Consider the following 16270-nt stretch of genomic DNA (forward strand, 5'->3'; position numbering starts at 1 on the left):
GCGTATATGCATGCAACAAAAGGACAGAAACCGAACTCCAAAAGCTAATGGATGTGACAAGAGACTGAAAGAATCGAACCTTAAAAATCTTTCTCTACTAACAATAGAAACTTGTTAAACATCAAACTTGTTCACAGAGAAGCAGATGTTTCTTATAGATATTAAAACAATGAAGATGATAAGTCTTTCGCCTCCTCGTTTGGTATCTGAAACTTTGTTATGCCGTCTTGAGTTACAGATTCTCCCAGAGGCAATGTCAAAAATGGTTTCAGAAACCAAGAGAAGATCTTTTAGAATGTAGAATCGCTGGAAAGAATGGTTTTACATGAATGCAGTTCTTCCACCTCGTCGAGTGTTTCTGTCATATGCTGTGTTGAATTTGTCTACCATCTCGTTCATTGTGCTGCAGATTGAAACAGAATTACCATTCAGATGAACACTTATATCTTACACAGTTCCTATGGATAATAGAACATAAAGGCCTAGAAAGATTGCACTTTTTAAAATAAATTGGCCTGCCTATTAATGTGCTCTCAAATACTTTAAATATGATGTTGCATAAGGTACAAACCTGGAACAATTTGTAATCATTGCTAAGTAAGTTATTAGTAATTTGTCGTTGTATTCCTGCAAAAGAAAAGGACAGCATAAGTTGAGAGACATTTAAGACAACAAGCTACAATAAAACGAATAAAATGCATATCTAACTAACTCACCATTAAGAAATTATCTTGAAACCTCTCTGATTCCATGGCAGGCAATCTTCTTAGCAGGCTAGATACTTGTCTCAGAAGTGAGTTGTCACAAGGAATATCACCTAGACATAAGATCCCACGAGTCATTATCCTTGGCACCTAAAGCACTAACCTACACTATCTTCTATCTAGATTTCTGGACTGGTGAGACAATACCACGCTGATGAGAATGGGAACTCGGGAAAGAATAGAAGATACCTTTCTGCATTGCAGCAAGAAATTGGTAGAGAACTCTGATTCTGCTATTAAGCATCTTGATAGCACTATGTATCCCAGTAAGATGAGCAGCCACTGCATACCAATGTCATTAATTAAATTTTAGTGCAACTTAAGAAGAGGATTATGATAAGTATGAGGGATAAAATAAGGCTCACACTGGGTTGCTGCTGAGCCTCCATCAGATGGTTTGAGATGTGCAACATGATCAACCGATATCCGTTCAGCTTCAACAGTCTGTTTGGGTAAACATCTCAAAAATCTTAGTCAATGTCCACATTCATAACTTTGATTAACTACAGAATCAACCCTAAGCACAGACCTCAATTGTGTAGCTTGTATGAACGAAAATTAGCTGCGGAATCCCATCAATGACATGCAATTCTAATCAATGGAAAAATAAGAAAAGTTAGAATCTTAAAAACAATCTGCTCTAATACATTGAAGTTATAAATAAGAGTAATTAGAAACATACCACTTTCATAGATAGTGACTGGAAGATCTTTCTGTGCGTGATTGATTGCCGGGTTTAAAAGGACATAAACAGGAGATTCATTGATATCCATCAACTGTCACCAAGAGAGAGCAGACACAAAAAATAAAAAATCACCTTTTTTCAGTACAAAATGAGACCAAAATCTCAATCTTACAAAACAACTACAGAAAGCATTGGACTCACGGCTTTATGGATATGCATATCAGATTCATCAGCATCACTTCCCGTAGAGTACCATCCCAGAATGTAAAAGTCAGGGAACACCTTCTTGTCTAATCAAACAAGAACACCACATAAATCAAATTAATCAAGCACAATTCAAACTCTTAAACACCAATAAAACTCTTATCTACACTTGATTCTACAATTGCAGCATATAATTAAGAGAAAAAAAAAAAAGAGGGAGAGTAAGTAGTGAGTGAGCTTACAGAGCTCTTGCTTCTTCTCGAGGAAGGATCTATCAAGGGTTTGAGTAGAAGGATCATATAAAAGCTCGAAACTGTTGAAGATCTCAACGGTACGACCTCTCTGGACACCGATCACACATCCGTAAACCCTAGGGTTCTGCTGGATCAATGCTTCGCCGTTGTTTGAGCCATGACCGCTAGCGCAGACTGAAGCAGGAGGATTGAGCTGAGTCTTAACCCTAGTGTAGTGATCCGATACGTTTACGATTACCAAAGGATGCAGCTTGAAGGTTAAACCACTTGATGACGAACGTGCCATTGTCGTCGATCTCTCTCTCTCGATGAATTTTTTTGTTTTTGGTTTCAGGTTTTTTTGTTTGTTTGTTCTTTTTTCTAATATAAAACCAAATACGAATTCGGATCCTATAACTCGGGTCCAAGAGACATTAAACCGGGTCAACTAATTGGATATTGAGCTTTTCCCGTATGGGCCGAGCTTATACAAGTGGGAATTATAAGCATTATGGGCCGAGCATACACGTGCAAGTCACGTGATGTTTGTCCTGCAAAGTGATACAAGACTAAAACAAATCTACCTTCGTTTGTAACGTTTTCTAAAAAAATACAGATAATAAATAAAAAATCAATTATTTTTAAAAGTACAGATAAAGTAAAATGTTTTTATTTTTTTCACCATAAGAAAAAAAAAACAAAAAAACAAAAATGTGTTGGTGAGCCTAAAAATGTGTGTGGTGTGGATAATAAGTATATAATAAATAATAAAAATACGCAAATAAAATTATAATTCGTTTTTGACTAAAAACACAAGAAACAAAAAAAATAAAAAACACCGCCACGAGACGAGACAACATAATATAGATTGGGGGAATTGGGAGGTGATGATCCACTCCGGAGGTCAGAGTAAACCATACTAATAGACTCGACGACGTTGGTTGCGGCGGAGTTGTAGATAAAGCGTTGGAACCATGGCGATGAGAGACCTTGTTAACGGCGGAGCCGCCTGTGCGGTTCCTGGTTCTTCTTCTTCTTCTTCTAATCCTCTCGGAGCTCTTACCAACGCCCTACTTGGTTCATCTTCCAAAACTCAGGTTAGGTTCCTGATCATACCGTATTGAATTTGAAGTCTCCTGATTTCAATTCTCTCGAATTCGAAGTAGATCTCTTTCTTTCTTTCTTTTTTTCGTGGGGTTTTAATATTTTTTTCTGTGAAATTCTAAATGTTTATTTGATGGTTGATGGATTTGGTGTGCAGGAAAGGCTCAAGGAGATACCTAATGCTAACCGTTCAGGTCCTGGGCCACAATTTTACTCGGAAGATCAACATATAAGGTCACTTCCTGGTTCTGAGTTAGATCAACCTGGTCTGCAACCGGGTGCTCAGGTTAATATTGTGCAATTTTTTTGATTTTTTATTGACTGTGACTGAATAGACTTAGTAACGGCTGGTGGGTTTTGCCAATTTTTTTCATTAGGGGGCAGAGTTCTTTCGTAGCTTCCGCTCTGTAGATCAAAATGGTCTGGGTGCTGCTTGGGATGAGGTACAGCAAGGTGTACCTATGCCTCCTATGGGACCTATGTATGAGCCTGTTCAGCCTACATTTGAAGGTTTGTGGTTTGACTTCGCTCGGACTTTCTTTACCACTTTTATTTAATGCCGGATATAAAACGGAGAGATATTTCAGTTTAGATGTTGATGAAATGTGAAGAAATGGTGATATTGTTTTCACTCATTTATATTCAACCAAGAAGTACACAACAGTATTTTGTAGGAATAAAAGTTAACAGTGAAAGTGTTATTAGTAGTTTAGTATAGCATGGTCATTATTGATGAAACTTCTTCTCTATACACTCCTATTTCTTCTGGATGGCTCGTTGAATATTCATAGCTCCGTCTTAGATGTATAGCAAATGTCTAGTGAGGCGTTCTCTTGTGCTTGCTTGATTTGTTTTTTTTTTCTCACATTGCTTGTATATTGCAGGACCTCCACAGAGAGTTTTGTCAAACTTTTTGCATTCATTTGTTGAGAGTAGCCGTGGTGGTATTCCGTTTCGTCCAGCACCTGTTCCAATTCTGGGTTTGTCACAAAGTGACAAACAATGTATACGTGATCGTAGTAGCATAATGGCCCGGCATTTTTTTGCCGATAGAGGAGAGGAGTTTATCAATTCTCAGGTTTTCCGTAGCAGCATCATTGTGTTATATGCATTCAACTTAGGTTTTAAGGGTCGAGTATATATGCTTCATATTTTGATCTTTAATTATTCATGCCCATCGCTTTGTTGAAATGAAGATCTATTCAATTATATAGACAAGTGAAATAACAATAAACATTAGGTCCGCCCCTCCTTGATCTTAAATTTACATCAAAATGTAACATTTTGGAATGGCAACAGATGTAACACTATCACATTTCAGAATCATCTGTGGTTCAGGGCTTTAGTTTATTGCTGTTGTTTTACTTGGTAATTTTTTCCTGTCTAGTATGGATTTTGTTGAGACCATGCTAGCTATGCAGTATGGTTAAGCCTTTTATGCTGCTATTGACCTAAGTATTTTTCTCTTCTCCTTTAATTTTCTTTGCTCTTCTCTTCTCCATTTCTTCGGCTGAATATTTTATTCTATCTTGTTTTTCAAGGTAAACGCATTATTGTCATCTTTAGATATCGACGAGGGTATACAAGCTAGAGGTCATGTTCCCGGGAGATTTCAGGAGCTAGATAATTACTGGAATGAGTCTCAAGCTGTTGTGAAACCTAACTTACATCCTGCTGACAGTTGGGGGGATGAATTTAACCAACATGGGACGTATCATGGTGGTCCTGATTCATGGGTCCAGTCTTTTGAGCAGCAACATGGTGTGAATGGGTGGGCCACTGAGTTTGAGCAGGTACTTCTAGCATAAGCTATATGATAGGAAAAATTTCCTTCAGTTGTTTGAAAACTTCTCTTTGATTGTCCATGCCAAACATATGTTTGATAAGCTTTCAATGAATATCATGACAAATATAGGGCATTTATTTTGGTGTAGCGTAGGATTTGATTTAGATCGTCCCTAGGGTTCAAAAGACGAAAGCCTGAATATGTTGTGAATTTTTAGTGCTGTATTAGTCGTCAGTGTTTGACTCACATTTTATTTGCCAGCAACTCGGTTCTATGATAATTTATCATGTTCTTCTGAATATATATGGTGCCTCATCTTTTTTTTATTTTCTTGAACTTTTTAAAGGGTCAATCTCAATTGATGTCAAACCAAATGAGAAGTATGGATATGCAAAATATGGCTGCAATGGAGCAGACTCGTAAGCTTGCGCATACACTATCTCAGGATGGGAATCCTAAATTTCAGGTCAGCGTAGCCGAGCATAAATAATTTATGTGCTTTCAAATTGAATTTCTTCATTTCTAAACAGCCTTTGATAGTATTATCAATCGCTCAGGCTGCAGTAAATTGTACTGTTGGACGACATATCCTTTTTTCTGGGCTGTTCTAACCAGTTATGGACTTATGGCCATTGCTGAGATCTTTTACTGCAGATAGAAAATGTTTTTGTTGGGCTTATGTGCTAGAATTTGATGGTTTCTTTAATTATATCGCAAAATTATATTATGCTTTTCTTCTTGAATTCATGTGCGGGCTGTTCTCCTGAGATTTGTGTTTAAGCTTGGCAAAATGTTTGGTGAATGCAGAATTCAAGATTCCTTCAATTTGTCTCAAAGATGAGCCGCGGTGAGCTTATTATTGATGAGAATCAGGTCAAGCAAGCATCAGCCCCCGGGGAATGGGCTACAGAATATGAACAGCAGTATCTGGGGCCACCAAGTTGGGCTGATCAATTCGCAAATGAGAAAGTACGTACTTATATAATTAAGTATCTGTGCACTTTAGGGTCTTACTTAGCCACTTTAGCATGCTAATGTAATTGATCTATTGCTATACTTTGTCTTGATTGCCTTTATATCCGCTATTGAAGCTCATGATGATAGGTTTAGTAATTTTGATGACTTTGTATTAGTAACGTGTTTATAGTGGAAGGGCTTCCCTTTAGATCTTTCTTTGCACATTTTCCAGTGATTCCTTATAGTTACATAATATGAAGTCCTGCCATGGTAGAAAGTACATTGGCAACGTATCATCTCTTTTTTTTCTTTTTCTTGTATAAGAAGCATCTAAAATAAGCTTATAATCTGGTGGGTTACAGCTTGCACGTGGACCAGAACAGTGGGCCGATGAGTTTGCTTCCGGGAGAGGACAGCAAGAATCAGCGGAAGACCAATGGGTTAATGAGTTTTCGAAGTTGAATGTTGATGACTGGATAGATGAATTTGCTGAAGGGCCCGTGGGTGATAGTTCAGCTGATGCATGGGCAAATGCTTATGATGAGTAAGTCCACTATTCTCTAACTGATCTATTATAAGTTCTCTTTTTTTTTCGTTCTGCTTGTCCATTCTGTAATCCTTGAGGGGGTGGGTTAGTGCAGACACGATGGTTTTTTTTTTTTTTTTTCTTACTTTCCCCTCTCTGCATTTCTCTCTGGTTACTTAATGCTTGCTTAGACGAACATTTTGCAACTATGCAGTTCTTTGTTATTTCTACATACCAGGTTTTTATATTTAACATTCGTGATTCACCTGTTTGGTCAAGAGATTATTTATGATAAACTCCTAAATTATATCTGTGGGGTCGGACAATGTTTATCCAAGATGCATCTTCGACTTTCAAGTTCATCTAACAAAATCTGTGGCTCTCTAGGTTTCTGAGTGAGAAAAATGCTGGAAAACAAACCAGTGGTGTCTACGTCTTCTCTGACATGAATCCTTATGTGGGTCACCCTGAACCCATGAAAGAAGGGCAGGAATTGTTTCGAAAAGGACTTCTGAGTGAAGCAGCGCTTGCTCTAGAAGCGGAGGTTATGAAAAACCCTGAGAATGCTGAAGGTTGGAGATTACTTGGGGTCACACATGCTGAGAACGATGATGATCAACAGGTTAGTCATATTTATTTTACGTTAACAATTAATCACCTATACATGTCAAAAAGAAGAGATTATTATTACGCAATTCATTTTTCAAAAAAACATCATTGTGGATGCACAGGCCATAGCTGCAATGATGCGTGCACAGGAGGCCGATCCCACAAATCTAGAGGTGCTTCTTGCGCTTGGTGTGAGTCATACCAATGGTCAGTACTTGCTATGTAGCAATATGTGTTTGTTTTGGTCTTGTATCATGTTGCTCAATATGGAATACATATGGTCATACATTCTTTGGAATTAGATAGGTAATTAATATCTTGTTCTCTGTAATTACAGAGTTGGAGCAAGCAACTGCTTTGAAATATTTATATGGATGGCTGCGAAATCACCCAAAATATGGAGCAATTGCGCCTCCAGAGCTGGCTGATTCTCTATACCATGCTGATGTAAGTGCTCTTTCTCTTCTAAATACTCCACAGTTGATTCAGTGGTTTGTGTTGAAACTCCAATTGCTTATCTATGTGTAAACAGATTGCTAGATTATTCAATGAAGCTTCTCAGATGCATCCTGAGGATGCTGATGTGCATATAGTGTTAGGTGTGCTCTACAATCTGTCGAGGGATTTTGATAAAGCCATTACTTCCTTCCAAACAGCATTACAACTAAAACCAAACGATTATTCTCTGTGGAATAAGCTCGGTGCAACACAAGCCAACAGTGTCCAGAGTGCTGATGCCATATCTGCTTATCAACAGGTACTGCTCTAAGCACGGGAACCAAAACTTCTCTAGGTTTCATCTTTCTGTTTCTTTCTAACTATGTTATTGTACTTGCAGGCTCTAGATTTGAAGCCTAATTATGTTCGTGCATGGGCAAACATGGGAATCAGTTATGCAAACCAGGTTTGAGTTCGGTCTCTGTTTCTTGTTTGATAATACTTGACAACTTAAAAAGTACTGAGATTGGGGATGCTATTGTGTTTGTAATTGTAACAGGGGATGTACAAAGAATCAATCCCGTATTATGTTCGTGCCCTTGCGATGAATCCTAAAGCTGATAACGCATGGCAATACTTGAGGCTCTCGTTAAGGTACGTATAAAAAACTCGTGAACATTATTCTCCGGTGTGAATTGTTTCAAAGTGAGTTAAAATTTTGGTTCTTTTGTTAAAAAAATTCTGCAGTTGTGCCTCAAGGCAAGACCTGATCGAAGCCTGCGAGTCAAGGAACCTCGATCTCTTGCAGAAAGAATTCCCGCTTTGAGTAGACAAGGCAGCTGATTCAAATCCTACCCTGAGATCGATCGTTTACAATCGAAGTGGCCAGATGTGAAAATCTTACAATTAAGTAAGTAACATCATTTTTTTTTTAGTTTTGTAAAAGTAAACTATAAATTTAAAAATATAAACCTTGGGTTGAAATAAATAAAATTATTCTCGTAAAATGTTGCAATATGGAACTGATTCGTTCATGATGCATTGTATAATGTATAGTAGTAACTTGTTCCTCTTCACCGGAGAGATGCTAGTATTACACTGATTCTAGAATTTAGACGTGAAGTAACACTTTATGCTCTGTTTCAGTACAACACTAATCTGAAGATATGGTCCCAAAGCCAAAATTGTTGGAACATAAAATGATGTACCTGTACGGGTCTTCAATCATGGAATGATGATGTCTATGGACGCTAATTGCTAGTGATTGTCTTAAAGTATGTATGGGTTACCTAATTGCATATTTAAAACGCTATGCATTAGACCTAAATTAGCTGCCACGCACTGAAAACTCTGATGAACACCGCAAAAACGTGCAAATAATATAAAAGTGACATATGTTTTAATAGAGACGAGTGTGTGTTTCTTTTAAAGTGGTGAATGAGATTGCGAACCCTAAGAATATAAAAAAACTAATCATTTAAAGCAATTAAAAAGAGAATATATGCTGACAATGAAGAGAATATACATAGATAAATTGTATATATATTTGGTTTCCATGAATCGCGAAGACGTCGAATGAGATGTATGTTTCGAGAGATCCCTACTCATGAGATCGTTATTCGTTCTTTTCACTTCATTTTATGGGTTGCATACTATGAATCCTATAAACGCAATTGAGGACAATGTCACGAGGGATACCATATACAGACTATGGTCTATATACTAGTGTACTTTTTAGCGTACAGTACTAAACATTAAACAATAAACACCATAAAAAATACCGTTTTTCTATTTCAGTTTTTTTAAAAAATATATATATTTTGGATGATGTAGCATAGCAATATATATAATCATAAAAATAAAGTGATGTTTTTAATATTATAGAGACACTTTATTGGCTTTCCCACATTTTGGTATTGAGAGAAAAGCGAAAAGAGATAAGAGAACGATGGACCATGCATAATCATCAGATCTTAACTTCGTTATTTTTAGTGTCTTTTTCCTCGAGAGGGAAAGAAAAAATAATTACAGTAAAACCTCAGTAAATTAATAATTGTAAATTAATAATGTTGGGACCATGCAAATCTATTAATTTATAGAGGTTTTTAATTTCTCGATAAATTAATAATTATTAATTTATAAAGAGACTTTCCTAATTTGGTAAAAAAAAAAATCAAAAATAAAATTTAATCGTTATAACTAATATTTTTATAAAATCAATTCCAAGAAAAATAACAATTATCATGTTTTGAAAATAACACTCAAAGATTTTTATATAGTAAAAATATTAAAAATAAATTCTAATAAAAATTAATGTGTATATATATATATATATATTTAGATAATTTTATATAATTATTAATTTATATTATTGATGAGACCATATATTTATAAAGGATTTTCAAAAAATATATTATCTTATTATATTATCGAATAGTGTCCAAAATTACACTAATCCCAACTTGGGACCAGAGGAAATTATTAATTTATAGAGATTATTAATTTACCGAGTATTAATTTATAGAGGTTCTACTGTATGGTATTTGTACTATCAAAGTTCACTTTGTGGAGAGAAAATATCCTTTTCTAATCTTAGTTTCGAGTGATTTTCTAGACAGCAAATCAGTTTCTATCGAAATTTCAAAAGACAAACCATGAAAAGAATTTACAAATGATGATTTTTTTATTAAATTAGAATCTAAGATTAAATAAAAATTTAATTAGGGAATTTTTCTTCTAAAAAAGTAAAAATATATACATTTAGTTTAATATAAAGTAGAAATGTATACATGATTAGATAAAATCTCATGACATAGTGGTTTCTAATCACTAGCGAACAAAAAATTACTTTTACCAGCCTGTGTATTTACGATACTTGAACCCGCAGAATATCTCAGAGAAACTCACTTGATAGGTGTTTTTTTATACACAATCAGCAACATTGTAACAACTACTTTATCAAAAAACATTGTAAATAACAACTATGAATTTTATTTTAACATAGGAAGTAAGACTTGAATAGAATAAGCCGAGGCATAGAATGGATATTAGATTCTCTATGGACTTATGAAAGTAGGAAGACCGTAGAAGTAACAATCATCAAAAGTAGGAAGAAGGGATCGGAGAAGGTAGGGGACCTTAAATATAGTATAAATAATAATTGGATACACTTTTATATAAGACGTAGCAGAAGCTAGCAAGCTTGGCTTTTTTCAGTGGAAAGAGATGTCATATATTGCCATATCCTCGACAAATTGGCTTGTACCAAAATGGGGCCTCTCGGGATAGCACAACGATATGTCATCGTCCCAAACCTAAGAAAACCATATTCATTATTACCCTTCCTCCTTGAGAGCTACATATATATATAAAGTTATGTTCGTTGGTCAATTTTTAAAGTTGACATTTGATCATCTAGTGCAGCTGGATAGTAACATCTTGTTTAAACAAACTTCTTTACCCTTTAATAACATCTTGTTTTGTAAAGATGAGTAGTAAAAATTAGTTTAAAGGAGTTTGTTCTCTATACATATGTCCTTGTTAACTTCGGTTTGAGAATGCGTTGTTTTTCTGTTATTAAAGGGTAAAGTCAATGCATTGTGTATGTGCATTGTTATGTGTATATATGCATGCAAGCTTTTACCTTACGAAATAGCTTTACATTTTTGTTGTATTTATAATTCAGTTGACAAACAAAGTCAGTAATGTTCAAAATTTATTTTATAGGAGATTATTGTTTTCTAATCTTACAAATTAATGATGAAATATTAAATATTAATTAAATTAGAATATAAAATTAAAAAACAAAAGTTTTTCCAAAATGTTTCTAAAAACTATCTCCCAATTGAAAATCCTGCTCTTCGAGATTTGGCCAAATTTAATAAATCTGTTGTGAATCCTTATCGTCTACCTGAATGGACGCGTTTTGATGGAAAAAAATGGATTCACCTAAACTGTTTAAGGTGATGATGTCTTCTATGGACGACGGTGCACCTTGTGCTAAGGGATGAAACGAATAAATATATCATAGCAAAAGATTCGAGAAAAAACAAAACTTTTTAAAAAGAAAATGATGAAAAAGTTCCTTTAAAATATGTTACTGTAGTAGTTTCGGTTTACAAAAATATAAAATAGATATGTACACATGATTTTGATCATAAACATTGTAGCAACTATATATGAATGCCTTCACATTGTTACCCAAAAAAAAAAAAAAAAACTATATATGAATATATTTTTTTACGTAGGAAGTAATACTCGAACGTATAGACTATAGAAGGAGCCGACGCGTGGAATGAGTATTAGATTCTCTATGGGCCTAATATAATAAGACCATAGAGGTAACACTCATCAAAACTAGGAAGAAAGGAGAAGGTAGGGGACCATAAACATAGTGTAAATAATAATAGGATACATCTTTATATAAGACGTAGCAGAAGCTAACAAGCTTGGCCTTTGAGTGGAAAGAGACGTCATGTATTTTCAAATCATCGAAGAATTGGCTTGTACGAAAATAGGGTCTCTCGGATATCACAAGTTCACAACGATATGTCATCGTCCCAAACCTAAGAAAGCCTTATTCATTATTACCCGTTCCTTCCTATTGAGAGCTACATATATTGATGTACGTGGTCAATTTTTTCAGTTGACATCTGATCACCATATATATAGTTCTGAAAAGAAAAAAAATCAATGGGGGTGATGATTAGTAAAATTATCTGACTCACTACAGCATTTTTTGCAAAATTGTATATATGATCATTTCACTACAAAAAAAAAGAAGTTAATATTATGACCAAAAATTGTGACGATTTACATACAAAACTATGACGTATTTATTAATTTGGTCATTAATACGTTACTATTTAACCAAATATTTATTTATTGTGACCATTGTATTGGTAATAATATTCACTTTTTTTTATTGTATTATATATATATTCTCTCTTCTCTGGAATGGAACTAGGTTTTCTGTTTTGTCACAGTTTTCTGACCAAACTTTCACCAAATTAACTAACGAAGTCACACAAATCTGAACGGAATTAAGTAGCTAGCTGTTCCAATAGTTAATAGCCAATGAGAGTAGATCACGATAACTATAGTATAGTAGTGTTACAGTATAGTACTTCTGATCAGACCAATAGTGCTTCACGTGATTCGTAGGGTTCTAACTCTTAACATTTCTCTCTAGCTACCCCAGTCTTACTCTATACCTACCTATAGCTAACGAGAGTACGCAGCTATACATTGAAGTGTACAAAATTCCATACTTTGTCAAAAAGTAAAAAAATACGGTATGTATATATTACTGTATTATGCATATAAATAAAACGAGAGCTCGAGATAGAAATAGTTTTATATGTGGTGTTAGGTGATTGAAAGAACATATATCCAGTTTTTTTTTTCTCTCATGATCTTAGCCTTTTAAATTCAAGTTATACAAGTGATATATTGTTAAGTTTAATGAATATATGTTATTTGTACTGGTAGTTGAGTCCTAGGTCGTCACTACCTCTCCCTATATGTAGAGGAAAGTATTCCACCCACAAGAGGGATCCTGGTTTTACTGAGAAAAAACTAGAGAGAACAACCATTTACTTCGACTATAATCAATTAGTTCGAGCATTTTAAAACAAACAATCGCTGAACCTTTGGTAGCTTTTAGTAAAAAGTTCTCCGTTTTTTCCTTAATGTTCTGTAAAAAATAGATATTTTGATTGATCTAGACATCAACAAATATAGAAAGGATAGTCTACTCGACACCAAGGCCTTGAACATATGGCCGCAATACGATGGACCAATTAGATTGTCACTGAAAGCATATATATCCCTCTTATGCATGTTATGATGTCGTCATGTCTAAGTTTCATTTGATGCAAGGATATGAAACACAATGTCCTACATGCATGGTAGCATCCATAGCATATCTTCATAGATCAGTCCCATCCCATACATTGGAAGTTAACTAATAACATGTTATGATTATATTTCGACTCAGTTTGGCTGGAAACTAGTTCTAGTTTCCGGTTCCCCTCCCCCCCCCCCCCCCTAGAATAACTCCGAAATTAAACGAAAATTGAAAACCAAATAAATTTAATTATCATACGTGCAATTGCTTAAAACTTTTGCCATTCGAATGGTAACCCTTTTTATACCCTTTAAAACTAAGTATCAATTCGAAGACCGATCTCAAGACCTAAAGGTTGTAGCGTATACTGGACGAGATTGCTTATGGACCGATCTCCATATATAAAGCTTATCCGAACCTTTACGATTCCCACTTAATATTTATATATTAAATTAAGAAGAGTAAAATGGTAGGGATCAGTCGTACGTGTATCTAAGCCGGTCCACTACACCTTTAGTGTTCCCACCTCGGAAAAAACGACTCACTTGGCTTTGATGTGATAGAGAGTCTTTTCCTTAATGTTTCTTCGTACGGTGGGTCACTCTTGTGCTAATCTATTTTTGGTTACATCATAATTTAATTGGATAGTATTTTATGACCAAATTTTATTAATTAAGTATATGTCATATCATAACTCATAAGTATAAGCCATAGGAATTTTTATTCTATGATCAGATTTTTGTGTTAATCTCACATTGTTTTGGACATGTACTTGGTATAGTGTGCTTGTAATTATTTTAGTTTAGTTTTAGATTATCTATAAATTTTAGTTCAAAAGAAAATTTTAAAATTTAAGTTTGGTTTAATTATTTTAATACTTTTTTAGTTTAGATACTATTTTTATTGTATAATTCAGTCTCTCCCAAATATATATATATATATATATATATTTACAATATACTTATTGAATATGTACTTCAGATAATGTATGTATATTCTTTATAATGGTGGGTATCAATTGAAAGTTGAAACTACCTTTTTTCTATTTTGTTATAGATTGCTGAGTTGTTATTTTTTTTAAGTCGTCACATCATATTTTAGCACGGTTGCTAAGATCAACGTATCTTCTATTAACTAATAGATATTAACAACATATGATATACTTTAATACTAGGTTTTGAATCCACGCCATGTGTAAGTTTATTTGATATATTTTGATAAAAATTATATATAATTAATTACGGTAATAAAATATTATCTCATAAAAAAAAATTTAATTAGTACTAAAGAAAAAAATAAATTTCAGATACACAATTTTTTTAAATATAAAAATCAGTTGTGTTATAAAATCAAATCTGATAAAAAATCATAAATTTAACTTAACATCCAGGCGATGCAAATCAAACTGATGACCTCACATATCTTAAACCATTTTCTTTGACCACCAGAAAAACGAAACAATTTTATAATCATGAATTTAACTCATTTTCATATTTAATTGATCGCTACCACCTATGTTTTCGTGTTTTTTATTCAATGTTTTCTTATTCTTCATATTCTTTTTTGTCATTTTCATTATCAAATTTTGTGTTAATTGTCATCGTAACTTTTACCGTTTGGTTCTTCGTTATACTCTTTTTCTTCTTCTTCCTCGTCAACTTCTTCACATTCTTTCACTGAAAAACCTTTTTTTAGACTACCACACAACTTGTTAACCCATCAAACTCCTAAAACAAAATCATTTCTTTTCTCATAAAATTTGTGAAATTCATGATTACTAGCATAGTCAACACTTGCACCCAATTATTGACAATTTTATCCATATACTTATTTGGTTTTAGATCCACGCGTTTAGAAACTTCTCAAACCAAAATCCTTACTTGGTTTATAATATTTTAAAAACATAATAAAATATACTAATAATTATTTATTTAATATGAATCATATGATATATAGAAATATGAGTACACTATAAGAACATATTAATTATAAATAAATAATATCAATTATATTATATCATCAAATAATATCAACCATATCATATTATCAAATAACCGTAACCGTATATAATAGTAACCGCTTGAACCGTAACCGTATTTAAACGTAACCGTTTGTTAAACGGTTCTGGTTAAGATTACAAAAAATTCTAACCATCACCGATGGTTGATAAACCTTAACCGTGACAACCGTAACTCTGGTCATGCCTATGTATAGCTAATAAAACATGTGTGTTTGTCGTCCATCTTTCTTCTTTAAACCTCAAAATTTGACTCAAACATCAAATTAAGGTCTCACGATGTCAATCCTTCTTCCTTAAACCCAAAAATAAAAAATTAATGAAAGAATATCAACTCATCTATAAAATCATATACAAAAATATGTTTTACAGCTCATAAGAAATAAAAAGCACAAATATAGATAAATAAGATAATTTATGTTTTGCATTAATATTTATAATATTTTAAACTTTTAAAAGGTTTCAAAATATAAAATTTGAACCTTTTAAAAATTTTCAATATTTATAATATTTTAAACTTTTAAAATTTAAAACTTATAATATTTAAAAACTTTTTAAAAGCTAAGAACTTTAAAAAGTTTCAATATTTATAATATTTAAACTTTTAAAATTTTGAAATATTATAATATTTTTTTTGAAACTGTTTAAAGTTTTAATTTGATCAAATAAAAAACCAGATCAAACCAAATAAAACTTTTAAACTTGGACGCCTGATAAATCAAGCTTTCCTGCTCATTCGTTGTTAGAAACATATTAATCTTATTTATACTGGTTCTGAACCATTGTCTAAAAAATTTCTAGCCGATGTGGGATATTGTGCTTAGTTATTTGATTTCCATAATTTTAAAATTTTCCTTTTTCTAAAAAATTCTGTAAATTTAAAAAATGTTAATGAATGACATGTCAAATCATGATAGGTTGTTTAAAATAATTCTTAATATAGAAAATTCAGGAAATTGTATAAAATGTTAATAAGTGATATGTCAAATTTCTATTGGTTGTTTAAAATCCTATGTGGACGGCCATAGGAGCTTATAGCTCTTACTTTTTATTAGTATAGATTTGTATTATGAATTTTAAACCAGCTAAAGATTTTACA

At 33.3% G+C, this 16270-nt stretch overlaps 2 protein-coding genes across 3 annotated transcripts; one reads left to right on the forward strand and one right to left on the reverse strand.

Annotated features, from left to right (window-relative positions):
- Positions 1 to 70: 70 nt before the first annotated feature.
- LOC104726178 (COP9 signalosome complex subunit 6a) lies at positions 71 to 2266 on the reverse strand. The gene is made up of 9 exons (XM_010444976.2): positions 1896 to 2266; positions 1651 to 1739; positions 1447 to 1540; positions 1294 to 1355; positions 1130 to 1208; positions 954 to 1046; positions 717 to 817; positions 572 to 627; positions 71 to 403 (listed from the first exon to the last, which is right to left on the reverse strand). Exons 1-9 carry the CDS (start codon positions 2191 to 2193, stop codon positions 322 to 324), a joined length of 954 nt encoding a protein of 317 aa, XP_010443278.1. The 5' UTR covers positions 2194 to 2266; the 3' UTR covers positions 71 to 321.
- Positions 2267 to 2599: 333 nt separating this feature from the next.
- LOC104726179 (peroxisome biogenesis protein 5) lies at positions 2600 to 8711 on the forward strand. Of its 2 annotated transcripts, XR_015571826.1 has the most exons (16): positions 2600 to 2983; positions 3148 to 3276; positions 3368 to 3500; positions 3875 to 4068; positions 4532 to 4783; positions 5123 to 5242; positions 5584 to 5745; positions 6096 to 6277; positions 6647 to 6881; positions 6991 to 7075; positions 7206 to 7315; positions 7401 to 7625; positions 7707 to 7772; positions 7866 to 7960; positions 8054 to 8216; positions 8453 to 8711. XR_015571826.1 is itself a non-coding variant. In XM_087474047.1 (15 exons), exons 1-15 carry the CDS (start codon positions 2861 to 2863, stop codon positions 8130 to 8132), a joined length of 2190 nt encoding a protein of 729 aa, XP_087330173.1. In that variant the 5' UTR covers positions 2600 to 2860; the 3' UTR covers positions 8133 to 8313. The 2 variants fall into 2 exon arrangements, 1 of the variants encoding a protein (XP_087330173.1); XM_087474047.1 differs by lacking the exon at positions 8453 to 8711 and having other exon boundaries at positions 8054 to 8313.
- The last annotated feature ends 7559 nt before the right edge of the window (positions 8712 to 16270 follow it).

Source organism: Camelina sativa, chromosome 11 (assembly GCF_030686135.1).
Source record: "Camelina sativa cultivar CO46 ecotype springtype chromosome 11, ASM3068613v1".
NCBI classification, from domain to species: domain Eukaryota; kingdom Viridiplantae; phylum Streptophyta; class Magnoliopsida; order Brassicales; family Brassicaceae; genus Camelina; species Camelina sativa.